Source organism: Carassius carassius, chromosome 25 (assembly GCF_963082965.1).
Source record: "Carassius carassius chromosome 25, fCarCar2.1, whole genome shotgun sequence".
Taxonomy (NCBI): Eukaryota; Metazoa; Chordata; class Actinopteri; order Cypriniformes; family Cyprinidae; genus Carassius; species Carassius carassius.
The window spans coordinates 22,899,565-22,920,758 of record NC_081779.1 but is presented as its reverse complement, the minus strand read 5'-3'; the positions used below and the strand labels follow the sequence as shown (position 1 = coordinate 22,920,758).

The 21,194-nt window shown below is 40.1% G+C and overlaps 1 protein-coding gene across 3 annotated transcripts; it reads left to right on the top strand.

The window, feature by feature from the left end:
- Positions 1–522: 522 nt before the first annotated feature.
- LOC132104436 (GON-4-like protein) lies at positions 523–21,193 on the top strand. 3 transcript variants are annotated; one of them, XM_059509912.1, is made up of 29 exons: positions 525–674; positions 913–1,093; positions 1,210–1,281; positions 2,158–2,366; positions 2,518–2,592; positions 2,675–2,725; positions 2,843–2,887; positions 2,989–3,087; positions 3,164–3,277; positions 11,428–11,583; positions 12,745–12,955; positions 13,035–13,136; positions 13,231–13,271; positions 14,267–14,376; positions 14,471–14,675; positions 14,841–14,927; positions 15,023–15,191; positions 15,448–15,577; positions 15,671–15,818; positions 15,935–16,051; positions 16,163–17,557; positions 18,031–18,124; positions 18,250–18,350; positions 18,446–18,643; positions 18,731–18,874; positions 18,952–19,188; positions 19,322–19,503; positions 20,439–20,541; positions 20,820–21,193. In XM_059509912.1, the coding sequence occupies exons 2-29, from the start codon at positions 934–936 to the stop codon at positions 20,934–20,936; spliced, it is 4,872 nt and encodes a 1,623-aa protein (XP_059365895.1). In that variant the 5' UTR covers positions 525–674; positions 913–933; the 3' UTR covers positions 20,937–21,193. The 3 variants fall into 3 exon arrangements, with proteins under 3 accessions (XP_059365896.1, XP_059365895.1, XP_059365893.1); XM_059509910.1 differs by having other exon boundaries at positions 2,843–2,893; XM_059509913.1 differs by lacking the exons at positions 18,731–18,874; positions 18,952–19,188 and having other exon boundaries at positions 523–674; positions 2,843–2,893.
- Position 21,194: the final 1 nt, after the last annotated feature.

Sequence of the window (21,194 nt, the reverse complement as noted above, 5' to 3'; positions counted from 1 at the left end):
GTATAATTAAAGCAAAAATTAATGGAAAATGGCAGTGTTTATGGGACAATGAAAAGTCTGGAAGACATTTGTATAGAATTCAAGGAAAAGTGGGAAAGAACAGGAACACATGTAGAAGTAAGCGTGAAGAAGATGTGGTATCTAGAATGAGGCTAGGTCATACAGGATTAAATAGAACATTATTTATAATGAAAAAACATGTATGTGAATATTGCAATAGTCAAGAGACTATAGAGCATGTAATTATGTATTGTCCTAAATATCAAGCCAGACAAAGATTAATTTCACAACTTGGTGAGAATCAGATGACATTAAATTTGTATGATATATTGCAAAGAGGATCTGGTGAAATTTGTTTTTCTTTTTTGAAGATTACTGGATTATTAAATAGAATTTAACGAAGTGTACACTCCAGTCCAGATGGTGGCGGTAATGCACCGAAAGCTGGTTGCCAACCGCCATATAAAAAGAAGAAGAAGAAGAAACCCGGTCTGTAAGCCGGAAGTGACGCGCTTTTGTTGTGCTTCTCGTCATCGCGTAGCAGATGCACTGTGTTGGCGGGTGTGTATGAACTTTAAAGTATTAGAATAGTTAATCATGTTCGCACAGAAACCTTTCTGCGTTATTAAATACGACAAGTGGGATATTCTGTTGATATGGCAGTTATAATGAAGGTAAGGATCCTGTCCCAGATAACACCACTGCTTCACTGTAGAAAACTGCTGTCGCTTACACTTACAAAAATAAAGCGAGATATCGAAACATAGATGTAAACAAATATTTAGTATAAACTGTTTCCCCCGGGAGTGGCGTAATAATGTATAAACTGATCAGAATGAGAGGAATAGGAGATATTAAAGTGAAAGTATTGATACAGTATGTAACGTACATGAATGATGTTTATCCCGACAGGACTGAACGTGGCAGTGTGAGATGGATCAGTCCCGGAAACGGAGATCAAATAACAGGAACCCCGGGCTTTCTGAGTGTAAAGTGTCGAGATCTGGAGAGCCAGGGGAAGATACAGACACTACAGCATCACACAAACACTTCAGTGCCATCAGGTCCTCCAGCCCTCAGCCTGAAAGCTCCTGTAAGACTTCTTTAACACACTCAATCTGTCCATTTATTCATGGACAGTGGCTGTATTTCTCTTCCACTACCTTGGGCCATGTTGTTAATGAGAAACGTTTGTGTGACTGCTGTCAGGTCGAGAACAGCATGCTGCATGTCTCCAGAAGCTTGAAGATGACGCTGAGAAGACCTTGATCATCACATGCAGTGAGTCTTGAGGATTGTCCTCATTAGTGACATACTCACTGATATATGGACCAGAGGTGCATTTCCCAAAAGAATCTTGAGCCTGAGTTTGAGACCGGTGATGGCACACATAGCCCGGGTTGAATATTTAGCATTTTTTAGATTAAATATTGAAATATTTTTTATTTTAACATTTTTCAATTATTTTTAATGAAAACTGGGTTGAAATTAAAATGGCAAAACCTATATAGTGGTTTATTTATTTATTTATTTATGTATTGTTTGTCAACTGAACCCTTCCCTTAAGATGTAAAGTATTCATTTTGAGTTACATTACAATATAAACTTATTACTATGAGTATAAGTATATATTAATATATTGTAACCCTGAGAATGAATATTTCAATAAATCATCAGTTTCTATGATGCTGGTTAATGGTTCCAGTGGTGTTTTGGGAACCCAGTCAAATTTTATGTAGTAGCAATAATAGGCCTAATTAAAATAATAAGAAAAAATCTTTCTAATTTGCAAATTCAAAAAAAAAAAAAAAGGATGTTAATTCTAATAATGATTTTACATATATTTTATATGTAAATATAAAATATATTTATATATATATATATATTATATAAAATATATATATTATATAAAATATATTTTTACATATATTTTTTACATCATACATTAAAATATTGATATTAATATTTTGGATTGTTCACGTTCAAATTTTCCAACGCTTGTGCTTTTAATATTCTAAAGCCTCAAGTTTTTATTTTGGTGGAATACTGGTGAAATCCTGTAAACGTCTGTCCACAAAAATATAATTTGTGTTCCCGAATGTATTAAAGCAGTTTGAAATGTGCAGAATATTAATCAGCCATGCTGCTTTCTTTCAGATGAGGAACAGAGTGGAAGCCGAACGCCGGGCAGAAGGAAGGGTTTGAGAAGGAAGAGAGACGCGGACAGTGCAGAAGAAGCTCAGCAGAAGGAAACTGAAGATGAATTCCAGCCAGAGTTGGAGATTGACCGAGAGCTGGACAGAGAACTGGAAACTAAATCTCGACAACATAACCTGACCTCTGCGAACGTTCGTAGTATCATTCACGTGAGTGTGGACTGCTTCCTCAAGCCCTGTGCAGATATTATTGCCCTGTTTCCTCAAGACACTAGTTACCAGGCTTTCCTCAGCCTGATATGATTACCTCTTTGACTTTGTATTCAGCGAGTAACTCAACATCTTCACTGTCCACTTGCAGGAAGTGATTACCAATGAGCATGTTGTGGCTATGATGAAAGCTGCTATCAGTGAAACTGAACCCATTCTTGTGTTCGTGAGTATAACTAAATATAATCCATCAGACTTTTGAGGAAAGTTTTTTTCGTTTATCTCTCATTTCTCTCTCTGTCTCTCAGGAACCCAAGATGACCCGCTCTAAGCTGAAGGAGGTTGTAGAGAAAGGATTTGTAAGTTGCTTTATTTTGTAGGAGTTTGCTACATTGCACTGTTACATACTTGGTTATCAGTTTGAATTTTGCAGTAATTATATTACAGATGTATATTTTTTTATTTTGTTTTCATAGGTCATTCCCGCTTGGAACATTTCACCCATTAAGAAGCCCACAGAGGTGAAGGTAACAGCAGAGTTTACCAGCAATCAAACATGTAGAAGAACAGGAGCAGATCTTTTAATATAGAATCTAATATTGAATGGTGTATGCATTTACAGAGGGGTCAACAGTTTGTGGATATTCCTTTAGAAGAGGAAGACTCATCTGATGAAGAGTATCGGCCTGATGAAGAAGAGGAGGATGAGACAGCTGAGGAGGTTGGAGAGAATGATTTTTAGATCATTTGATGCACTCAGTGAATTTGTAGAGATTGTTTGTGTTTGTGATCGGTAGACTCTTCTGGAAAGTGACTTTGAGAACTCCTCATCTTCTCCACGGGGCAGTCAAGTGAACCTCCACAGATCACACTCTGAACGTGAGGAGGACGCAGCCAGCAGCTCCAGACTGGTGAGACACCTATAGATGGACATGCCATAGCTAGAAAGTAATATAATAACTAATAGCTTTTTGTTGATTTTTAATTTACACTACCTTTCAAAAGTTTGGAGCCAGTAAGATCTTTTTTATGTTTTTGTAGTTTTTCTTTTTACCGAGCTCACCAAAGCTGCATTTATTTGATCAAATATCAAATACACCGAAAGGGAATATAAATCCCTACTATCACTACCACTCGCAAACAACGCATCACTCAATGTAGGCAGCCCATTCTTCAAGGAGCATTTCACCCGTGGGAACATTGATCTTCATTGAAAGTGGGTCATATATGTAGTCGAAATCTATTAAAATTTTCAAATTTGGTGCCTTTTTGACCGAGTTATTACAGAAAGTAACTTTAGGGCTCATTTGTATGGAAAACCACAACTCCCACAATGCAACACATTTGCACAGCTCCACAAGCCACTCCCACTCCCAAGACATTGAGGACACAGTTAGCGATGTATGGTATTTACGTGCCACAGTAGTAAACAATGCCACAGTAAGCTTTTTGTGCATTAAAAAAGGTACTGCACAAACAGTTTACTGTTGACGTTACGTAACTTATTAACCGGGAATCATTTCGTGATAATAATGCTTGAAGAAATTGTGTACATTTCACGAAATGAATAATAAATAAAATTGAAACACTTACTTTACAGTTAGACGTCCATTTGTCCCTGCAGGCTTCGGCTGGCTTTTCCAGTTTACCTTCGGAATTCTGAAATATGTCTCCAGAACGCCTCTGTCCATCTGCGGGGCGAAACTAGGATGGTTCACAACGCAAACATCCGTGTCCTTGTCTGCCTCAGACATTTCTTCGAGGAGAAATTGGCATCTTTGAAATTCTTGGCAGCAGACGGACTCTAGCTCTGTGTCCGTAGGCACACAACGAGAGCACAGGCACCACCAGTCCGCACCAGCTCGAGCACGCCCGGGCTCCTCGGACGCGACAGGCAGGTCTCCGGCCTCGGCAGCAGCCGCCGCCTCCTGTTCCTCCATCAGCCTCAGCTGCTCTGCGCTATATTGTGGCTCGTATAGATAGCCACGAACATCTGTTTCGAGCAACAGACTTTGAAAATCCTCTTCTTCCATATCATGAGTTGTTCCTCCAGCCATTCTCGTAAATCTGACTCCATAAGCGCTTGTTAGCTTAGCTACATAGCTTCCAAACAAGATGGCGGATTTTCATTTTCGTTTCTGTAAGTTTAGTCCCACCCACTGATCTGTAATAGGCCTGTAGGGTGAGTGGGTTCCACCCCCCGGAATAATAATAAGCTAGTGTCTGTAGTCTCTACACTTTAATTAATTTTGACTTCCTGCTTATTATGACGCAAAATGACGATTTTTACGTCATAATAAGCAGGAAGTAAAACACTTAAATCGTTATTTCTCCCATCTCAGGGAAAAATTAAGGAAAAATCCATGATCATTATAATATATGACTGGGTTTCTAACAATACAAAGCTAAATGCAAATGGGTGAAGTGTCCCTTTAACAACCTGCACACTTTGCCTATGTCTGCTAATACACTACTTTCTTTTTCTGTTGGTCTCTGGAATTGCCAGTCTGCTGTAAATAATGCAGATTTCATTACTTCTATTATTAGTCATTCAAAGCTTAATATCATGGCCCTTACAGAGACCTGGATCAAACCAGAGGGCACTGCTACACCTGCAGCACTCTCCAATAATTTCTCATTTTCCCACTCCCCCCGTTTGACTGGAAGAGGTGGAGGTACTGGTCTGCTCATCTCTAATGATTGGACATTTAATCGTTTACCATCTTTGGGTATCAACAGCTCCTTTGAATCTCATTCAGTTACTGTTACCTACCCTCTTAAAATACATTTTGTAGTTGTCTATCGACCCCCAGGACCACTAGGTAACTTTTTTGGATGAATTAGATGTGTTGCTCTCAACCTTTCCTGAGGATGATACTCTCCTAGTTATGCTTGGAGATTTCAACATCCACCTGGATGAACCTTTGTATGCTGATTTCCACACTCTGCTTGCCTCTTTTGATCTCAACCGAGTGTCAACTACTGCTACTCACAAATCAGGCAACCAACTGGACCTTATTTATACACGACACTGCTCTACTGATCATGTTCTGGTTACTCCACTTCACACGTCAGATCACTTCTTCCTCACTCTTAACCTCAAGATGGTCCCTGACACATCACTTACCCCTCCACATGTCATCTTTCGACGAAACCTTCGCTCACTCTCACCCTCCCAGTTATCTGCAATGGTTTCATCTTCACTTCCTTCCCCTAAACTGTTAGCACCTTTTGATGCTAACAGTGCTACTGATACTTTCTGCTCCACTCTTACATCTTGTTTAGACACTGTTTGCCCCTTATGTTCCAGACCAGCCCGTAACGCCCCTTCTGCCCCTTGGTTATCTGATGTTCTACACGAACACCGTTCTAAGCTTAGAGCTGCTGAAAGGGTGTGGCGCAAATCCAAAAATACTATTGACCTTATGTGTATCAGTCACTCCTATCTTCCTTCTCTGCTAAGGTCAAGCTCATATCACCAACAAACATACATTCATTTACATCCTTCTCTTCACACTCTCTGAAGCAGAAGTCTCCAAACTCATCCTTTCTAATCATCCTACTACTTGCCTGCTTGATCCTATTCCATCTCATCTCCTTCAAGCCATTTCTCCTGTTGTACCTGCACTTTCCAGTTGTACCTGCACTCACTCACATCATCAACACATCCCTCCACAGTGGTGTTTTTCCCTCATCATTTAGACTGGCTCGTATAACTCCACTACTTAAGAAACCCAACCTAAACCCATCTCTTTTAGAGAACTACAGACCAGTTTTCCTTCTTCCTTTCATTGCTAAAACACTTGAATGAGCTGTGTTCAACCAAGTCTCTGCATTTCTCACACAGAACAACCTCCTTGACAGCAACCAATCTAGCTTCAGAAGTAGACATTCAACTGAGACTGCCTTGCTCTCAGTTTTGAAGCCCTAAGACTGGCAAGAGCGGAATCCAAATCTTCAATACTTATCTTGCTTGATCTGTCCGCTGCTTTTAACACGGTTAACCACCAGATCCTCCTATCAACCCTACTGGCAAAGGGCATCTCAGGAACCACACTTCAGTGGTTTGAGCCTTACCTATCAGATAGGTCCTTCAAAGTATCTTGGAGAGGTGAGGTGTCCAAGTCACAACATCTAACTACTGGGGTGCCTCAGGGCTCAGTTCTTGGACCACTTCTCTTCTCTGTCTACATGGCATCATTAGGTTCTGTCATTCAAAAACATGGCTTTTCATACCACTGCTATGCTTATGACACTCAGCTCTTCCTCTCATTCCATTCTGATGATCCGACAGTAGTTGCTCGCATCTCAGCTTGTCTAACAGACATTTCTTGCTGGATGATGGACCATCACCTTCAACTCAACCTTGCCAAGACAGAACTGCTTGTGGTTCCAGCAAACCCATCGTTTCATCACAATTTCACCATCAAGTTAGGCACATCAACCATAACTCCTTCAAAAACAGCCAGAAGCCTTGGAGTTATGATTGATGATCAGCTGATTTTCTTAGACCACATTGCTAAAACTGTCCAATCCTGCAGATTTGCTTTATTCAACATCAAGAAGATCAGACCCTTTCTTTAGAACATGCTGCACAACTCCTTGTTCAAGCTCTTGTTCTGTCCAGGCTGGACTATTGCAATGCTCTCTTTGCAGGTCTTCCAGCCATTTCTATCAATCCTTTACAATTAATCCAGAACGCGGCAGCAAGATTAATTTTTAATGAGCCAAAAAGAATTCACGTCACACCTCTGTTTATCAATTTGCACTGGCTACCAATAGCTGCTCGCATAAAATTTAAGGCATTGATGTTTGCCTACAAACCTACCACTGGCTCTGCATCCATTTACCTAAATTTATTACTTCATACTTATGTGCCCTCTAGAATCTTGTGTTCTGCAAGTGAACGTCGCTTGATTGTTCCATCCCAAAGAAGCACAAAGTCACTTTAACGGACTTTTAAGTGAAATGTTCCCTCCTGGTAGAATGACCTCCGCGACTCAATCTGAGCAGCTCAGTCCTTAGCCATCTTCAAGAATCGGCTTGAAACCCATCTCTTCCATCGTTATTTGACTCTCTAACTTTAGCACTCACTATTTTAATTCTATTCTTTAAAAAAAAAATCTACCTACCTTTCTAATCTTTTTGTATGATCTTTGTGTGTGTGTGTGTGTGTATATATATATGTATATAAGACCTCTATTTTGTTATCGGGGGAGCAGCGGCGCTGATCAAGCGCTTCAGGACGCGCAGATGGGGAAAGCGAGCGGGAGCGCTCGTCAGACTCAGGAAGCGCGGATTTCGAACGCCGTTGCCTAGCATCCATCTCGCAAATCTCCGCTCTCTACCCAACAAATTGGACGAACTCCTTCTGCTCTCTCGGACAAATAAGGATTTCTCTCACTCTGCTGCTATGTGTTTCACGGAAACCTGGCTGAATGACGCCATACCGGACAGCGCGCTCCATCTGCCGGGCTTTCAGCTGTTCAGAGCGGACCGCGAAGCAGAATCAATGGGGAAATCGCGCGGTGGCGGGACATGCTTTTTCATCAATGAACGGTGGTGTACAGATGTAACTGTGTTAAAGAAGATGTGCTGTCCTGATCTAGAAATGCAGTTTGTCAACTGCAAGCCGTTCTATTCGCCACGGGAGTTTCACTCGTTCATTCTGGTTAGTGTTTACATTCCTCCACAAGTGCATGTGAGCTCAGCTTTACAGAAACTCGCTGATCAGATCACAGACACAGAACAACAACACCCGGACTCTGTTTTAATCATTCTTGGGGACTTTAATAAAGCCAATCTCTCCCGTGAACTGCCAAAATACAGACAGCATGTTACATGTCCCACCAGAGACAGTAATATACTGGATCACTGTTACACCACAATAAAGGATGCATATCACTCTGTTCCACGAGCAGCTTTGGGACGTTCTGATCACTGTCTGGTTCATCTTATACCGACCTACAAGCAGAAACTTAAATCTGCTAAACCTGTAGTAAAGACTGTGAAGAGATGGACCAGCGAAACAGAGCAGGATTTACAATCTTGTTTTGACCTCACTGATTGGAGTGTTTTTGAAGCTGCTACCACCGATCTGGACGAACTCACAGAGACTGTAACATCCTATATTAGTTTCTGTGAGGATATATGCATTCCTAGCAGGACTTATTTAACATTCAACAATGATAAGCCATGGTTTACAGTAAAACTCAGACCTTCATCAGGCCAAAGAGGATGCCTACAGAAATGGGGACAGGGTCTTGTACAATCAGGCCAGGAACACACTGAACAAAGAGATTAGAGCGGCTAAAAAGACCTACGCTAAAAAGTTGGAAGACCAGTTTACTTCCAACGACTCAACTTCAGTGTGGAGAGGACTGAGAGCCATAACAAACTACAAGACACCATCCGCTTGCACTGAGGCTAATCAACGACTTGCTAACGACCTGAATGAGTTTTATTGTAGATTTGAAACCCCCAACACCCACTCTGACCATCTCCCTACACAACCATTAACACCTCCTGCAATCCCCCTCTCCATACCTCCTGCTCTTCAAATCTGTGAAGACGATGTGCGCCAGGTCTTCAAGAAAAACAAAAGAAGAAAAGCACCAGGCCCAGATGGCGTTACACCAGCCTGTCTGAAAATCTGTGCTGACCAGCTGGCCCCCATTTTTTCACAGATCTTCAACAGATCCCTGGAGTTGTGTGAAGTGCCTTCCTGCTTCAAACGCTCCACCATAATCCCCATTCCAAAGAAACCCAAGATAACAGGACTTAACGACTACAGACCTGTGGCTCTAACGTCTGTCGTCATGAAGTCGTTTGAAAAACTGGTTTTGGCTTATCTGAAGGACATCACTGGACCCTTACTGGACCCCCTGCAGTTTGCTTACCGAGCAAACAGGTCAGTGGATGATGCAATCAACATGGGGTTGCACTTCATCCTGCAACATCTGGACAAAACAGGGACTTTAGTTCGGCTTTCAACACCATCATCCCAACAACCCTCCAGACCAAACTGACCCAGCTCTCTGTTCCTAGCTCTATCTGTCAGTGGATCACCAGCTTTCTGACAGATAGGCAACAGTTAGTGAGACTGGGGAAATTCATGTCAAACAGCTGCTCCACCAACACTGGTGCCCCTCAGGGATGTGTTCTCTCCCCTCTGCTCTTCTCTCTGTACACCAACGACTGCACCTCTAAAGACCCCTCTGTCAAGCTCCTGAAGTTTGCAGACGACACTACAGTCATCGGCCTCATCCAGGACGGTGACGAGTCTGCTTACAGACAGGAGGTTGAGCAGCTGGCTGTCTGGTGCAGTCTTAACAACCTGGAGCTGAACACGCTCAAAACAGTGGAGATGATTGTGGACTTTAGGAGAAACCCCCCTGCACTTTCCCCACTCACCATCATGAACAGCACTGTGGCTGCAGTGGAGTCATTCAGATTCCTGGGAACCACCATCTCTCAGGACCTGAAGTGGGACAATCACATTGACTCCATTGTGAAAAAAGCACAACAAAGGTTGTACTTCCTTCGCCAGCTGAGGAAGTTTAACCTGCCACAGGAGCTGCTGAAACAGTTCTACTCAGCCGTCATTGAGTCAGTCCTGTGTACTTCAATTACTGTCTGGTTTGGTTCAGCTACAAAATCAGACATCAGAAGACTACAGAGAACTGTCCGGACTGCTGAAAGGATTATTGGTGCTCCTCTGCCCACCCTTCAAGAACTGTACACATCCAGAGTGAGGAAAAGGGCTCAGAAAATCACTCTGGATCCCTCACATCCAAGTCACCCCCTCTTTGAACTTTTGCCATCTGGCCGGCGCCTCAGAGCTGCAAATACCAGAACAGCAAGGCACAAGAACAGTTTCTTCCCACAGGCAATCTACCTCATGAACAGTTAAATGCTCCCCAATTATGCTTATAAATGTGCAATATCCTTATATTTATTTGTTAACCCTCCATCCTAGAACATTCCTGCATCTCACTCAATCCTATCCCATTATCATTTATAGCACAAATGTTTATACACTGCCCATTTGTAATTCTCCTTTTTTGTAATTTTTATTTTTTTATTTTATTTTTTTTGTCTGTGTGTTTTTGTCTCTGTGTACTGGAAGCTTATGTCACTAAAACAAATTCCTTGTATGCGCAAGCATACTTGGCAATAAAGCTCATTCTGATTCTAACACTAGCTTGCTCTATTTTTTTCTATTCTTTCTGTTTTCTTTTTATTTATTAAATTATTTAAAAGCCCTTGCTGTGTGCACTGTGTTAAGCTGAGACTTGTTATAGCTCTATATCATTGCTCTTTTTGTTGTTTTTGATTGCTTACACTGTCCTCATTTGTAAGTCGCTTTGGATAAATGTGTCTGCTAAATGAATAAATGTAAATTTAAATACAGTAGAAACAGTAATATTGTGAAGTATTTTTACATGTTAAAACTATTTTCTATTGTAATAGGTTATTTTAAAATGCAATGTTATTCCTGTGATACAAAGCTGAAGTCTTCAGTGTCACATGATCCTTCAGAAATCATTCTAATATGCTGATCTGCTCAAGAGAGAAACATTTCTTCTTATTACAAGAATTGAAAACAGTTGTGCTGTTTAATATTTTTGTGAAAACTGTGGTACCTATTTTTCCAGGATTATTTGATGGATAGAAAGTTCTAAAGAACAGCACTTGAAATAGTATTATTTATTAGATAGTACTATTTGTAAAATTATAAATGTGTTTACTGTCACTTTGGATCAATTCAATGCATACTTGGTGAATAAACATTACTTTCTTTCTATCCTCCAATTAGTTTTTGCCCTGAAATAGCTTTATGAAAATATGTCCTTTTTTTCAATTAAAAAATCTATAATTTTAACCTAACAGCAATAATTGCTAAAAAAGATGCAAAATGTTTAATGCCAGAAGCAGAATATGTCATAGATTAAATTACAGATGATATTAAAATATCTTTTAAACTCTCAAAAACAAACAAACATTAATTACTACAAAAATAAATAAATAAAGGAACATGTATTTTTACCCATTTCTACAGAGCTTTTGCAGATCCAGGCACCTGACAGTGGCTGTCACCCCAATGGGACCCCCACCAGCTCCAGCGGCCCCCTCCAGGGCCCCACCAGAGTGCAGCTTCTTAGAGAAACTCCATGCGGTGGAAGAGGAGCTGGCCATTGGCCCGGAGTTATATCAGGTCTTACTTCACTACTGCTGATTATATAGGTTACAAGTCATTGTTCATTGGGTTGATGGTCAAACCAAAAACAAAAAGCAAATCAGGCTTTATTATGTTATGTAACTTAATGTTGCTATACTACTGTCGCATTTCTGTTTAGAATGAAACCAGTCTCATTGAATGACATTGCAAACAAATGATCAGACCAGGTGGCCTTTATTCCATTTATCTTATGTACAGTTCCCCGAAAAAGCTTTAAATTTATAAGACAATAGATTTAGACTACAAAAGTTTGGGGTCAGTAAGATTTTTTTATGGTTTTGAAAGAAGTCTCTTATGCTCACCAGTGTGGCACGTATTTAATCAAAAATACAATAAAGTAACATTTTAATAAAATTTAAAATAGCTGTTTTCTATTTGAATATTTATGAAATTTATTCCTGTGATTCAAAGCTGAATTTTCAGCATCATTACTTTTGTCTTCAGTGGCTACGTTTTCATGCACAATTTTTGGTTCAGTCAGACTGAATTCATTCTGATTGATGAATCTGATTGTAGTGTTTACATGAACACTAAATAAAGTGATCTGGTTGATGTGCGGGTTTATATGTCACAAGCTTCAAATCGAAATAGATTCTTTTCTACATATGCACTCTGCACAAATATAGAGTTTCTCACTGTTTGCACATAATAACCACTTTCCTACACGGTTTCTTTATTTGTTTTAACAGCATAATTAATATTTATCCATTTACGTGTCAATACGTTATTTTGGTGTCATTGCACAGTCAGTCCTTTCAGTTTCGTGGTTCAATCTGATGATCTGTGTTTACATGCACTCTCAATCGTATTAGAAGAGGAATAAACCACCCCCTTCAATCCAGTCAAGCTCAATCGAATCGACAATGACAATTTAATCGGTTGCATGTAAATGCAGCCACTGTCACATGATCCTTCAGAAATCATTCTGATTTAACATTTTTTGTTACCAATGTTGAAAACACTTGAGCTGCTTAACATTTTTGTGAAAACCCTGATATTTTTTTCTGGATGTTTTTTGTAATGTTTTCATTGTCAAACATTAGTGGATCATGTTTTTAGTTGATGTGATTGACTACACCTGCTAGTACTCTGCTAACTCTAATGTTTCTTTAAAACTAAATCTGTTTTTGGCATTAGAGTCTCAGTAGTGCTAATGGAGAGGAGAGTCTGATTTCATTTCGCACACGATCCAAGCGCCCACTGAGAGACGTCCCTCTGGGGCGCCTGGAGGCGGAGCTACATGCTCCTGACATCACTCCAGACATGTATGAGTTAGGCTCCGCCCCTGAGGACAGAGAATGGTCGCAGTGGCTGCAGGGCCTCATGACTTCAGATATGGAGAATGAAGGTACAGACAGGCTGAAATACTTACCATGAATGTGCATCATCATGTGTTTTTCTCAAAAACTCTCTAATTCTCTTGCAAGAGGAGGGTGATGATGAAGATGACCCTGAGTACAATTTTCTGGCTGAGACTGATGAGCCTGATGTGGAGGACTATAGGAATGACAAGGCAGTGCGCATCACCAGTGAGTTCGTTTGAGAGAAATGATTGGCAGATCATCTGTGCTGTTTTTTTTTTTTTTTAAGATATAAATCACCTTCTTTTATTTTTTTACTCAGAAAAGGAAGTCAATGACTTGATGGAGGAACTATTTGACACAGTAAGGATTTACATTTATATCTTATATTCTTGCACTGATCACTAGGGCCCCATGATTTCCACAATGCAGAAATTGTGGACGGTATTGCAGAATACAGTAAATTTGTGAAAGTAAAAGCACAAAGAGGCTACTATTGAATTACTATTGGCAAATACTATTGGCTGGCTACTATTATTGTTATGCATGTCTCTGTGAATGAATGGTGTGGTTTCATCTTATGCCCACATACTGAAGCATGACACATGGTATCTAAGGACATGAACTCATGAACTTTATCTCCAGAGCTGCTCTGTGTTCACTTCATGAACATTTCACCATTCCATTTGATAAAACTATCATCACATAAACAGAAGCTCAGTTGTCTTAATAATAACCTGCAGAATAAAAGTTTGATTTATCTTGAAGAAGAACAGAAATATATATTACTATCGAATAGTAGAATGTACTTCTCAAAGTAATGAAACTAATAATACATTTTATTAAAACCGTATGGAATATTACACAGTAGCACAATTTTTCATCCATGTTTTAATTTAAACAGTAAATCTCTGTGTGCAGCACAATTTGGACAGAATGGAATTGTCCAAATTTGATTTGATGACATTTTAAAATGTAATTAATTATTTAAAATGGAACATAACTTGTAAACCTTGTATATTCATTTGATTGCCACCATTTTTCATAATAACTTTGTGTTAAATCATTAAATAATTAAACCAAAATAGTTAAAACAGACAACACAGAATTCATAGGGCACTGTCGTTCAAATTTAAATTAAGTTGTTACAGTTTTTAAAATCGATTCTTTAAACACTATTTTGGATTATTAATATTGAATTAAACCATTAAAATTGAATTGGGGAAAAAAATAAAAAGCTTTCAGAGGCCCTACTGATCGATGAGTCAAAAGTAGTTCAAAAACCTCTTGAATCAATTACTTTTAACATGTGTCTGTTTTTCTTTGTCTGTGCTGAACCTGTTCTCCATCACCTGTAGCTTCAGGATGAATTAGGGAGTCAGGAAGCAGAAGGACATGAGGAAGAAGAGGAAAAAGAGGAAGAAGAGAGTCCCCTGCAGGAGCCGCCTGGCATTATGGGGAATATTCAGTACGTCCATCCATCATTTCACAACCATCACATCATGTGTGTAACTGATACTGTATACAATTGCACTCTAAGGTGAAATGTTTACTATGTTCAGGTACCAGGATCCATTAGCAGATGTCTTGAAGCAGCGATATCGTACGGTGCGGGAGCAGCTGGCGGCGGTGAGGAAACGGAAAGCTCTGCTGGAGAGTAAAGGAGTGTCTGTACCTCCCCCCTGTCCTCAACACCCCTCCAGTCCCATAACATCCTTGACCCTGAGCCCAGCTCAGAAGCTACAGCTCCAGCAGCAGATCCAGCAGGTCTAGAACGACTGATGCTTCCATTCGATCAGTTTAAAGAAGTGCAACTAACATGCTTTTCTCAAATGAGTTTTTCCTTTGACTTCTTTAATTATTACATTCTTTATGTCTTATGGGCGTTTTTTATTCATGGGTTTTTCAATAGCTGTGTTGTTTATCCTGCAGCATGTGCAGCTCCTCACGCAGATGAACATGTTGTGCAGTTCGGTTAAAGGTCTGGAGACAGAGGCTTCAACAAGCAGACAGTTCTTGGTGAGACATGCACACATATTAGAAACACCCTATGATGTGCACAGATATATGCTGATTCTGTCTTTTTCTCTCTTTTTTGCATCGTACTCTCTCAGTTGGAGCTGCAGATGTTTGCCCAGCGTGGAGAAAACTGCTGCGATGCAGTAGAGCATGGCTTCACCAGCATCTTCAAAGCCTGCAACCTTCAGGGTGCCATTACTCTTCTGGAGGAGCTAGATCAGTCACCCAAAGCGGACCCTGCAATTTCGAGTCCACGTTTCCCTGGTAATTTATCTAAATGTGCCTGTCCTTGCATAATTTCCATATTTCCTTCACTGTGTAAAATCCAGATAGTTTTGGTCAGTTGAAGTCAAACTACAGATCCGAATCTTTTGCTTTATACTCAATGTCTGTTGTAGAACGTAATTGAGAAACAAAAATGCACTATTGCACACTAAAATTAAAAATGTATATTTTTTGTCAATTGTAAATGTAAACTTTCTAGCATTAATCCTTTTACTCTGCATGTTTTATTGTGTAGGATGTCAGTTTCCTGCTCCTTTGGCCTGGCTCATGGCAACGCGACCAGTGTTTCTCTACCCAGAGCTACTTCCTACAGTCCAGCTGCGCCCTTCTAGATTCAAAGGACAGTTTACTCCAGCAGAAGATTGGTACTGCAGTCATGCATCAGCCTTAATCATTGCACACTCTTATAAAAGATACTCAATCCACACTGTTGGCTGATGATATTTTTCTCTCCTCAGTCTTGTAGTTCTAGGTCATAAGCACTTAAGAAGTACCTTACACCCGCTGCAGATGACTTGTCACTATCTGCTTGCTGCTAGGAGCTTTATAAGTTTAAAATCACACATCCGTGATGCATGTCATAAGCCCTTTCCCAATGTCATCAAGGTGAGTGAATGAACAGCAGGAATCCTGATGATTTGAATTCCTGCAGAAATGACTAGATTTCACCCGCAAAAATACACTGAACAATGGGAAATGGGACTGCACCCAATTTTTTTCAGACCTACTTTGTGACGGGAAAATGCCCTCCAATGCCCTTGGCCTGTAAGAGAGTCGTTCCTTTTGACCAGCTACCCCCGGTGGAGAGAGAAAAGAGCCTCATGCCTGATTGGCTTTCGGTAATAACTGCCCGTAATCTAGCTCTGTTTTTGTCATTTCAGTCCTTCTGTTTTCAATTTGCTGCTCAAACATCGGATTTATGTGTAATATTTAACCTTTCTCTCTTGTAGAAAAACCTGAAGCGCATTTATGAGCTTGTAATAATGTTTAACCAAGGATCTGGAAGCCTCCAGACTAGCAGCTCGACAGAAGAAGCCACCGAGTCTGCAGGTCTAGGAGCACACTACAGCTTCTCTCCAGGCATGCGTTACCCTCCCAGCCTTCCTGAGGGCCTTGCTCAGACACTTGAATCTTCATCTTTGAGCAAAAAAGACAAGACTGTTAAATCCACCAAGCCTATAAAACCTCCCCCGTCAGCCGAGGAGCTAGAAGTGGTTCTCAGCCAGTTACCAACCCTTTTACCAAAAACTAGCACTGTTCCAACTCCGTCACATTCAGAACCTTTTCATCTCGTACCAGTTCGGAGGCCAGAACCGAATTCATGCATGTCTGGAAACGAAGCTACGAATGGTCCTTTAGAGAGAGCGATTATAGTATGTAACGTTTCAAACGTGCCTCCGATGGGACGAAACCCAGGTGGAGATGTTGTCACTTTACCGCCTGCTCTAGTTGCACCTGAACTGAGGTCTTCAAGGACTGTTCCTGTGAAAAATGCTGTGGAAACACCAATGGGTGTCTCTGGTTCTCCACAGAGAGCTCAAGTTTGTGCATCCCAGAGGGACGTGATCATCACGTTACCTGCTGCTTTGGCACCAGAGCTCAATCCCTGTTCTTCAAAGCATATAACTGTGAATCAAACTGCACAAATAGTCACCTCTAATGCTCTAATTACTCTTCAACCACCTACGGTTCCCGACAGCTTAATATGTCCCACCACCATTATAAAGATGTCAGACAACACCCCATCAACTAATGATAGTCAGCGCTGTGGCACTCTGCTTAAAGTATCAAGGGATTCTGGTGGTCTAGCTCAAATACATCAAACACCTCTAAATCGGTTTCTTCTCCTTCCTCCAGGCTTTGTGTTTGCAAGCAGCAGCCTTGGCCGTCAGATAACTGGACAAGATCAAACCTTGAAAGGTTCATCAGCTCTGAAGAGCACAGAGATGCAACAGAGAACTCCAGACATTTTCCACAGCATTGATGGGCCACAAGGAGGTCCACCACAGATGACATCCGTTCATGATGCTGCTTTTAAGTGCTTATATGAAACCGCTGCAGCAGAGGAAGAACTGAATAATGATGATGGAGGATCGATTGAGAATGAGGTGGAAGAGTGGGGTGAGAAGGACCCCAGAGAGCTGTTTCTCACACTTTCTGAATCCTCCGGGAGCCCGACTCCCAGCATTGAGGGGGAAGACGCTGACATGGAGATGGTTTTGGGCAGGAGAGAGAAACTAGAGGAGCAGAAATCAAAAGAAAGGCAAGGCAGCAATAGGCTGAAAGGGGTGGAGAAGGAAACAGCTGAAGATGTTTCAGAAGTCCTGTTTGTGCCAGAACTTCAGGTCAGATCATTTTTTATGCTCTTTGAGATATTTAAACGGAATACTAATGATCTATTTTTTTTTTCTTTAACTATCACAAAACATTTTCATATTCTCATGCAAAAATACTAATTATATCATTGGTCTTTGATATTATTATTAAATAAAATATGTTACTATTGTATATAAATTGTTCTATTACGTTTAAATATTTAAGCTTCCTATCTCTTGTGAATTACAAAAAATATTGTAAAATGTCTACATAATAATGTTATAATAGACGTTGTTGTCATGAAATTGTGTGTAACAATGCAAAACAAAAGCTTTAAAAAAAATACAAATATTAATCTTTAAAAAAAATCTATTAATTTTTTCTTTAGGGGTGAAATATGAACAGGACTTGTTTTCATACGCTTCACCCAATAATAGCAGTTCTCGTTCATGCTTTTTGTATTTATGAGATGTTAGATTAACCTTGTCATTGTACACACCAGAAAACCATTGAGAAATTCTCACATCTGACCACAAAGATGAGATGTGAAAGAGAAGGAAGTTCAGATGATGGAGAGTCAAACTGTCAACCTGCAGGTCAGTTCAGTCATTTATGCAGGAGTCCAAAAAAAATGTAGCTGAAACATTAGCTTTAATAGTGACGCAGACACCATTTATTTATGTACTTTTAAATCTAAACTGAGTGAATGTGGCACTCACAGGATCTGTGGAGAGTCCTTTGGTCCTTTCTGATGATGCGCATGATGACGATCCTTACAGAGACGCTAAAGATATCGCCTTTGCCCAGGCTTACCTGGAGAAGGTAAGAAATATTTAGATGCTAGCAAATATTAATGCTCATTTTTATGTCGTGACAGGTCCATTTTTTTGTCTGATATTCTGTCTGTCTGTCTGCAGGTCTATGAGGTGCTGCAGGTGGTGCCTGGGAAAGTGCACAAGTTCTTGAGTGTTCTCTCAGAGTTTGAGAAAGACCCAGAAAGTCGCACCTCACTGGAGCTGCTGAAGAGACTCAAGCCTGTGCTGAGCGACTGGCCTGAGCTGCTTCGAGATTTTGCTGCCTTCCTGCCTCCAGATCAAGCCAAAGAGTGTGGCCTGGTAGAGCACAATTAACCATACTCTCATATTCATGGAGCACACAATCATAAAGTTTCAAACGATGCTCTTCTTAATGTGTGGCTTTAGCTGGCGGAGCAGCAGGCATTCGAGCGCAGCAGACGGTTTCTACGCCAGCTGGAGTGTACTTTTGGAGAGCAGTCGGATCTCTACAGAAAAGTGGTGCACATTCTACAAGGGGGTCTTTCACGAGATCTTTCTGACTTCAGAGAGGTATTTGAATAGGACGTCATCAGACAAGCAGTCCTTCCTTATTATTCTGGTATTTGAGCATCTCTTCTGTTTTTCAGACAAAAGCTCAAATAACATTGCTGTTCCGTGAACACACTGATCTGCTGGAGGAATTCTGGGAATTTTTTAAGCAGCTATACCCACAAGTGCAAGATGAGGATTGTGCAGACAATGTGGAAACCAGTGAGGGCTTGGAAGAAAACCATGCATGTCAAACAATCAGAGCTGTCTTACCAGATCAAACAGTGGAGCCTGTCAAAACAGCCAATAAACACGAAAGAAAAAGAGACGAACAGGTTCTGGTTTCATCTTCTCCTCATACAGTTGACTTCTCAGTGTCTATAAAGATCTCAAAAAATCCTAATTGTGTGCATACCATGTAATTGTAATGGCAGTTTTATTCTGACGTTTTATCACTTTCTCTCTCAGACGGCAGAAACAAAAAAGAAGAAGGCCGACAAAAACAGTGTGGCAGCAGAGTCAAAAAAGGAGGCAGTTGAATCGTCTTCAGTGGACAGACAGCTGTCTTCATTTAATGCCACAGGAAGCTCAGTCTGTGCCAAGAATATCTCTCGCACACCAAACGGGAAAAAAGTAGTCCTCTGGACGAGGTTAGAAATGTTGTGCCACATTATTTCCCTGTTGATCATTTAATTTTAGAAATATATACTTTGCTGTTATCAAGGTTGGATTGGAAAGACCTTTTAAATTTCAGTTCAACTCCTGAAATTAAATAGAGATAGCAAACAGAATTTGAAATTCACCTGTAAGTGCTAAAAGATCATCACATATGGTCTTACTTTAAACCGGATGCTATATATATAAAGAGCCAGTCAAGACATTTTATAATGTAGAAGATTTAATAAAAAAAAATGTCTACATATCTAAGAATCCTGAAAAAAAATGTATCACTGTTTCCACAGAAACATTGTGTTTTCAACACTGATAATAATCAGAAATGTTTCTTGAGCAGCAAATCCAAATATTAGACTGATTTCTGAAGGATCGTGTGACTGAAGTCTGGAGTAATGATGCTGAAAATTCAGCTTCGTATCACAGGAATAAATTACATAACATATTCAAATATAAAAATGGTTATTTTAAATTTTAATAATATTTCACATTTGTATTGTTTTTACTGTTTGTTTTGTTCAAAAATAAATTGTGAGCATAAAAGACTTTTCAAAAACATAAAATCTTACCAATCCCACCCTTTGATCGGTAATGTATCATGGAGTAAAATCCATGTCAAAATTAGTCCAGATTTGTTAATTTTTTGTTGCTGATTGTGGACAATTAAAATTTTTGTGACTGTTTCCTTTAGTTAAAGACCAGTAGTTCCTTCTTCTGTTTTTCCATCTACAATTTCAGTCCTGTGGATTATAACCAGTTCAGTTCAAGCCAAGGCTTCATTTCAGAATTTTACGCAGCCCTGTTTATTATTTATATCGGTATCTACCTAAATTGTGACTTTTGTGCACATCCCGATGTATATAATTATGATTTGAAATGAATGTTTCTGTGTTTTGTTCGTGTGATTAAACAGGGAGGCAGACCGTGTAATACTGACCACCTGTCAGCAGAGAGGAGCCAAGCCGGACACGTTTCATGCCATTGCAGCCCAGCTTGGCAACAAAACAGCCAACGAGGTTTGCTTTCTTTCACATTCAGAGGCTTTCATTCACAATGATCACGTCTATTTCACCCTAAACTCAAGAGAGTAAAATGTACTTAAAATCATAACATTCCTAAAATGCAAAATACCATTTGTTTCTTATTTTGGGGTGAAATATGTTCTAGACAGGCTTCAGGATTGACTTCTGGAGCTCAAACATTTTCCTCAGCAGTGTGCAGTAACACTGCAGTCAGGTCGACCCTTATAAATCACAAAGTTGGAAAACAACCAATGTTTCCCTTTTCTCCTTAGGTTTTGGAGCGCTTTCAAGACCTCATTAAGTTGTTCCACAAATCCAGCATTTCACATCCCACAAGCCCATCGGACCCAGAGATCCAGTCCAGCGCGATAGAAGATGAACCAGACTGACTTTAAAAATCTGTTGAACAATAAGACTTGAATGACGTGTGCAGGCCGGACCTGCCGCCTGACTTCAATTCACTTCAATTCACTTCAAATCACTTCAAATCCATTTTCCTGAGGAACTTGAACAAAAGAAACACCATTTAAGAAATTTGGTTTAAAATATATATTTATGATACTTGAGTTTGAAGGCATACACAGGATTCAGACAGTATTAAAACGTGTAATTATACGTTTTTCTACAGGATGTGATTTTTAAAGAAT

What these genes read in the sequence shown, in the direction of transcription:
- LOC132104436 (XM_059509910.1), top strand. Translation starts at nt 934, where the DNA reads ATGGATCAGTCCCGGAAACGGAGATCAAATAACAGGAACCCCGGGCTT. An exon ending in TTCAGATATGGAGAATGAAG is followed by an intron (nt 12,956 to 13,034) that starts GTACAGACAGGC and finishes TTCTCTTGCAAG; the next exon opens with AGGAGGGTGATGATGAAGAT. An exon ending in CAACAAGCAGACAGTTCTTG is followed by an intron (nt 14,928 to 15,022) that starts GTGAGACATGCA and finishes GTACTCTCTCAG; the next exon opens with TTGGAGCTGCAGATGTTTGC.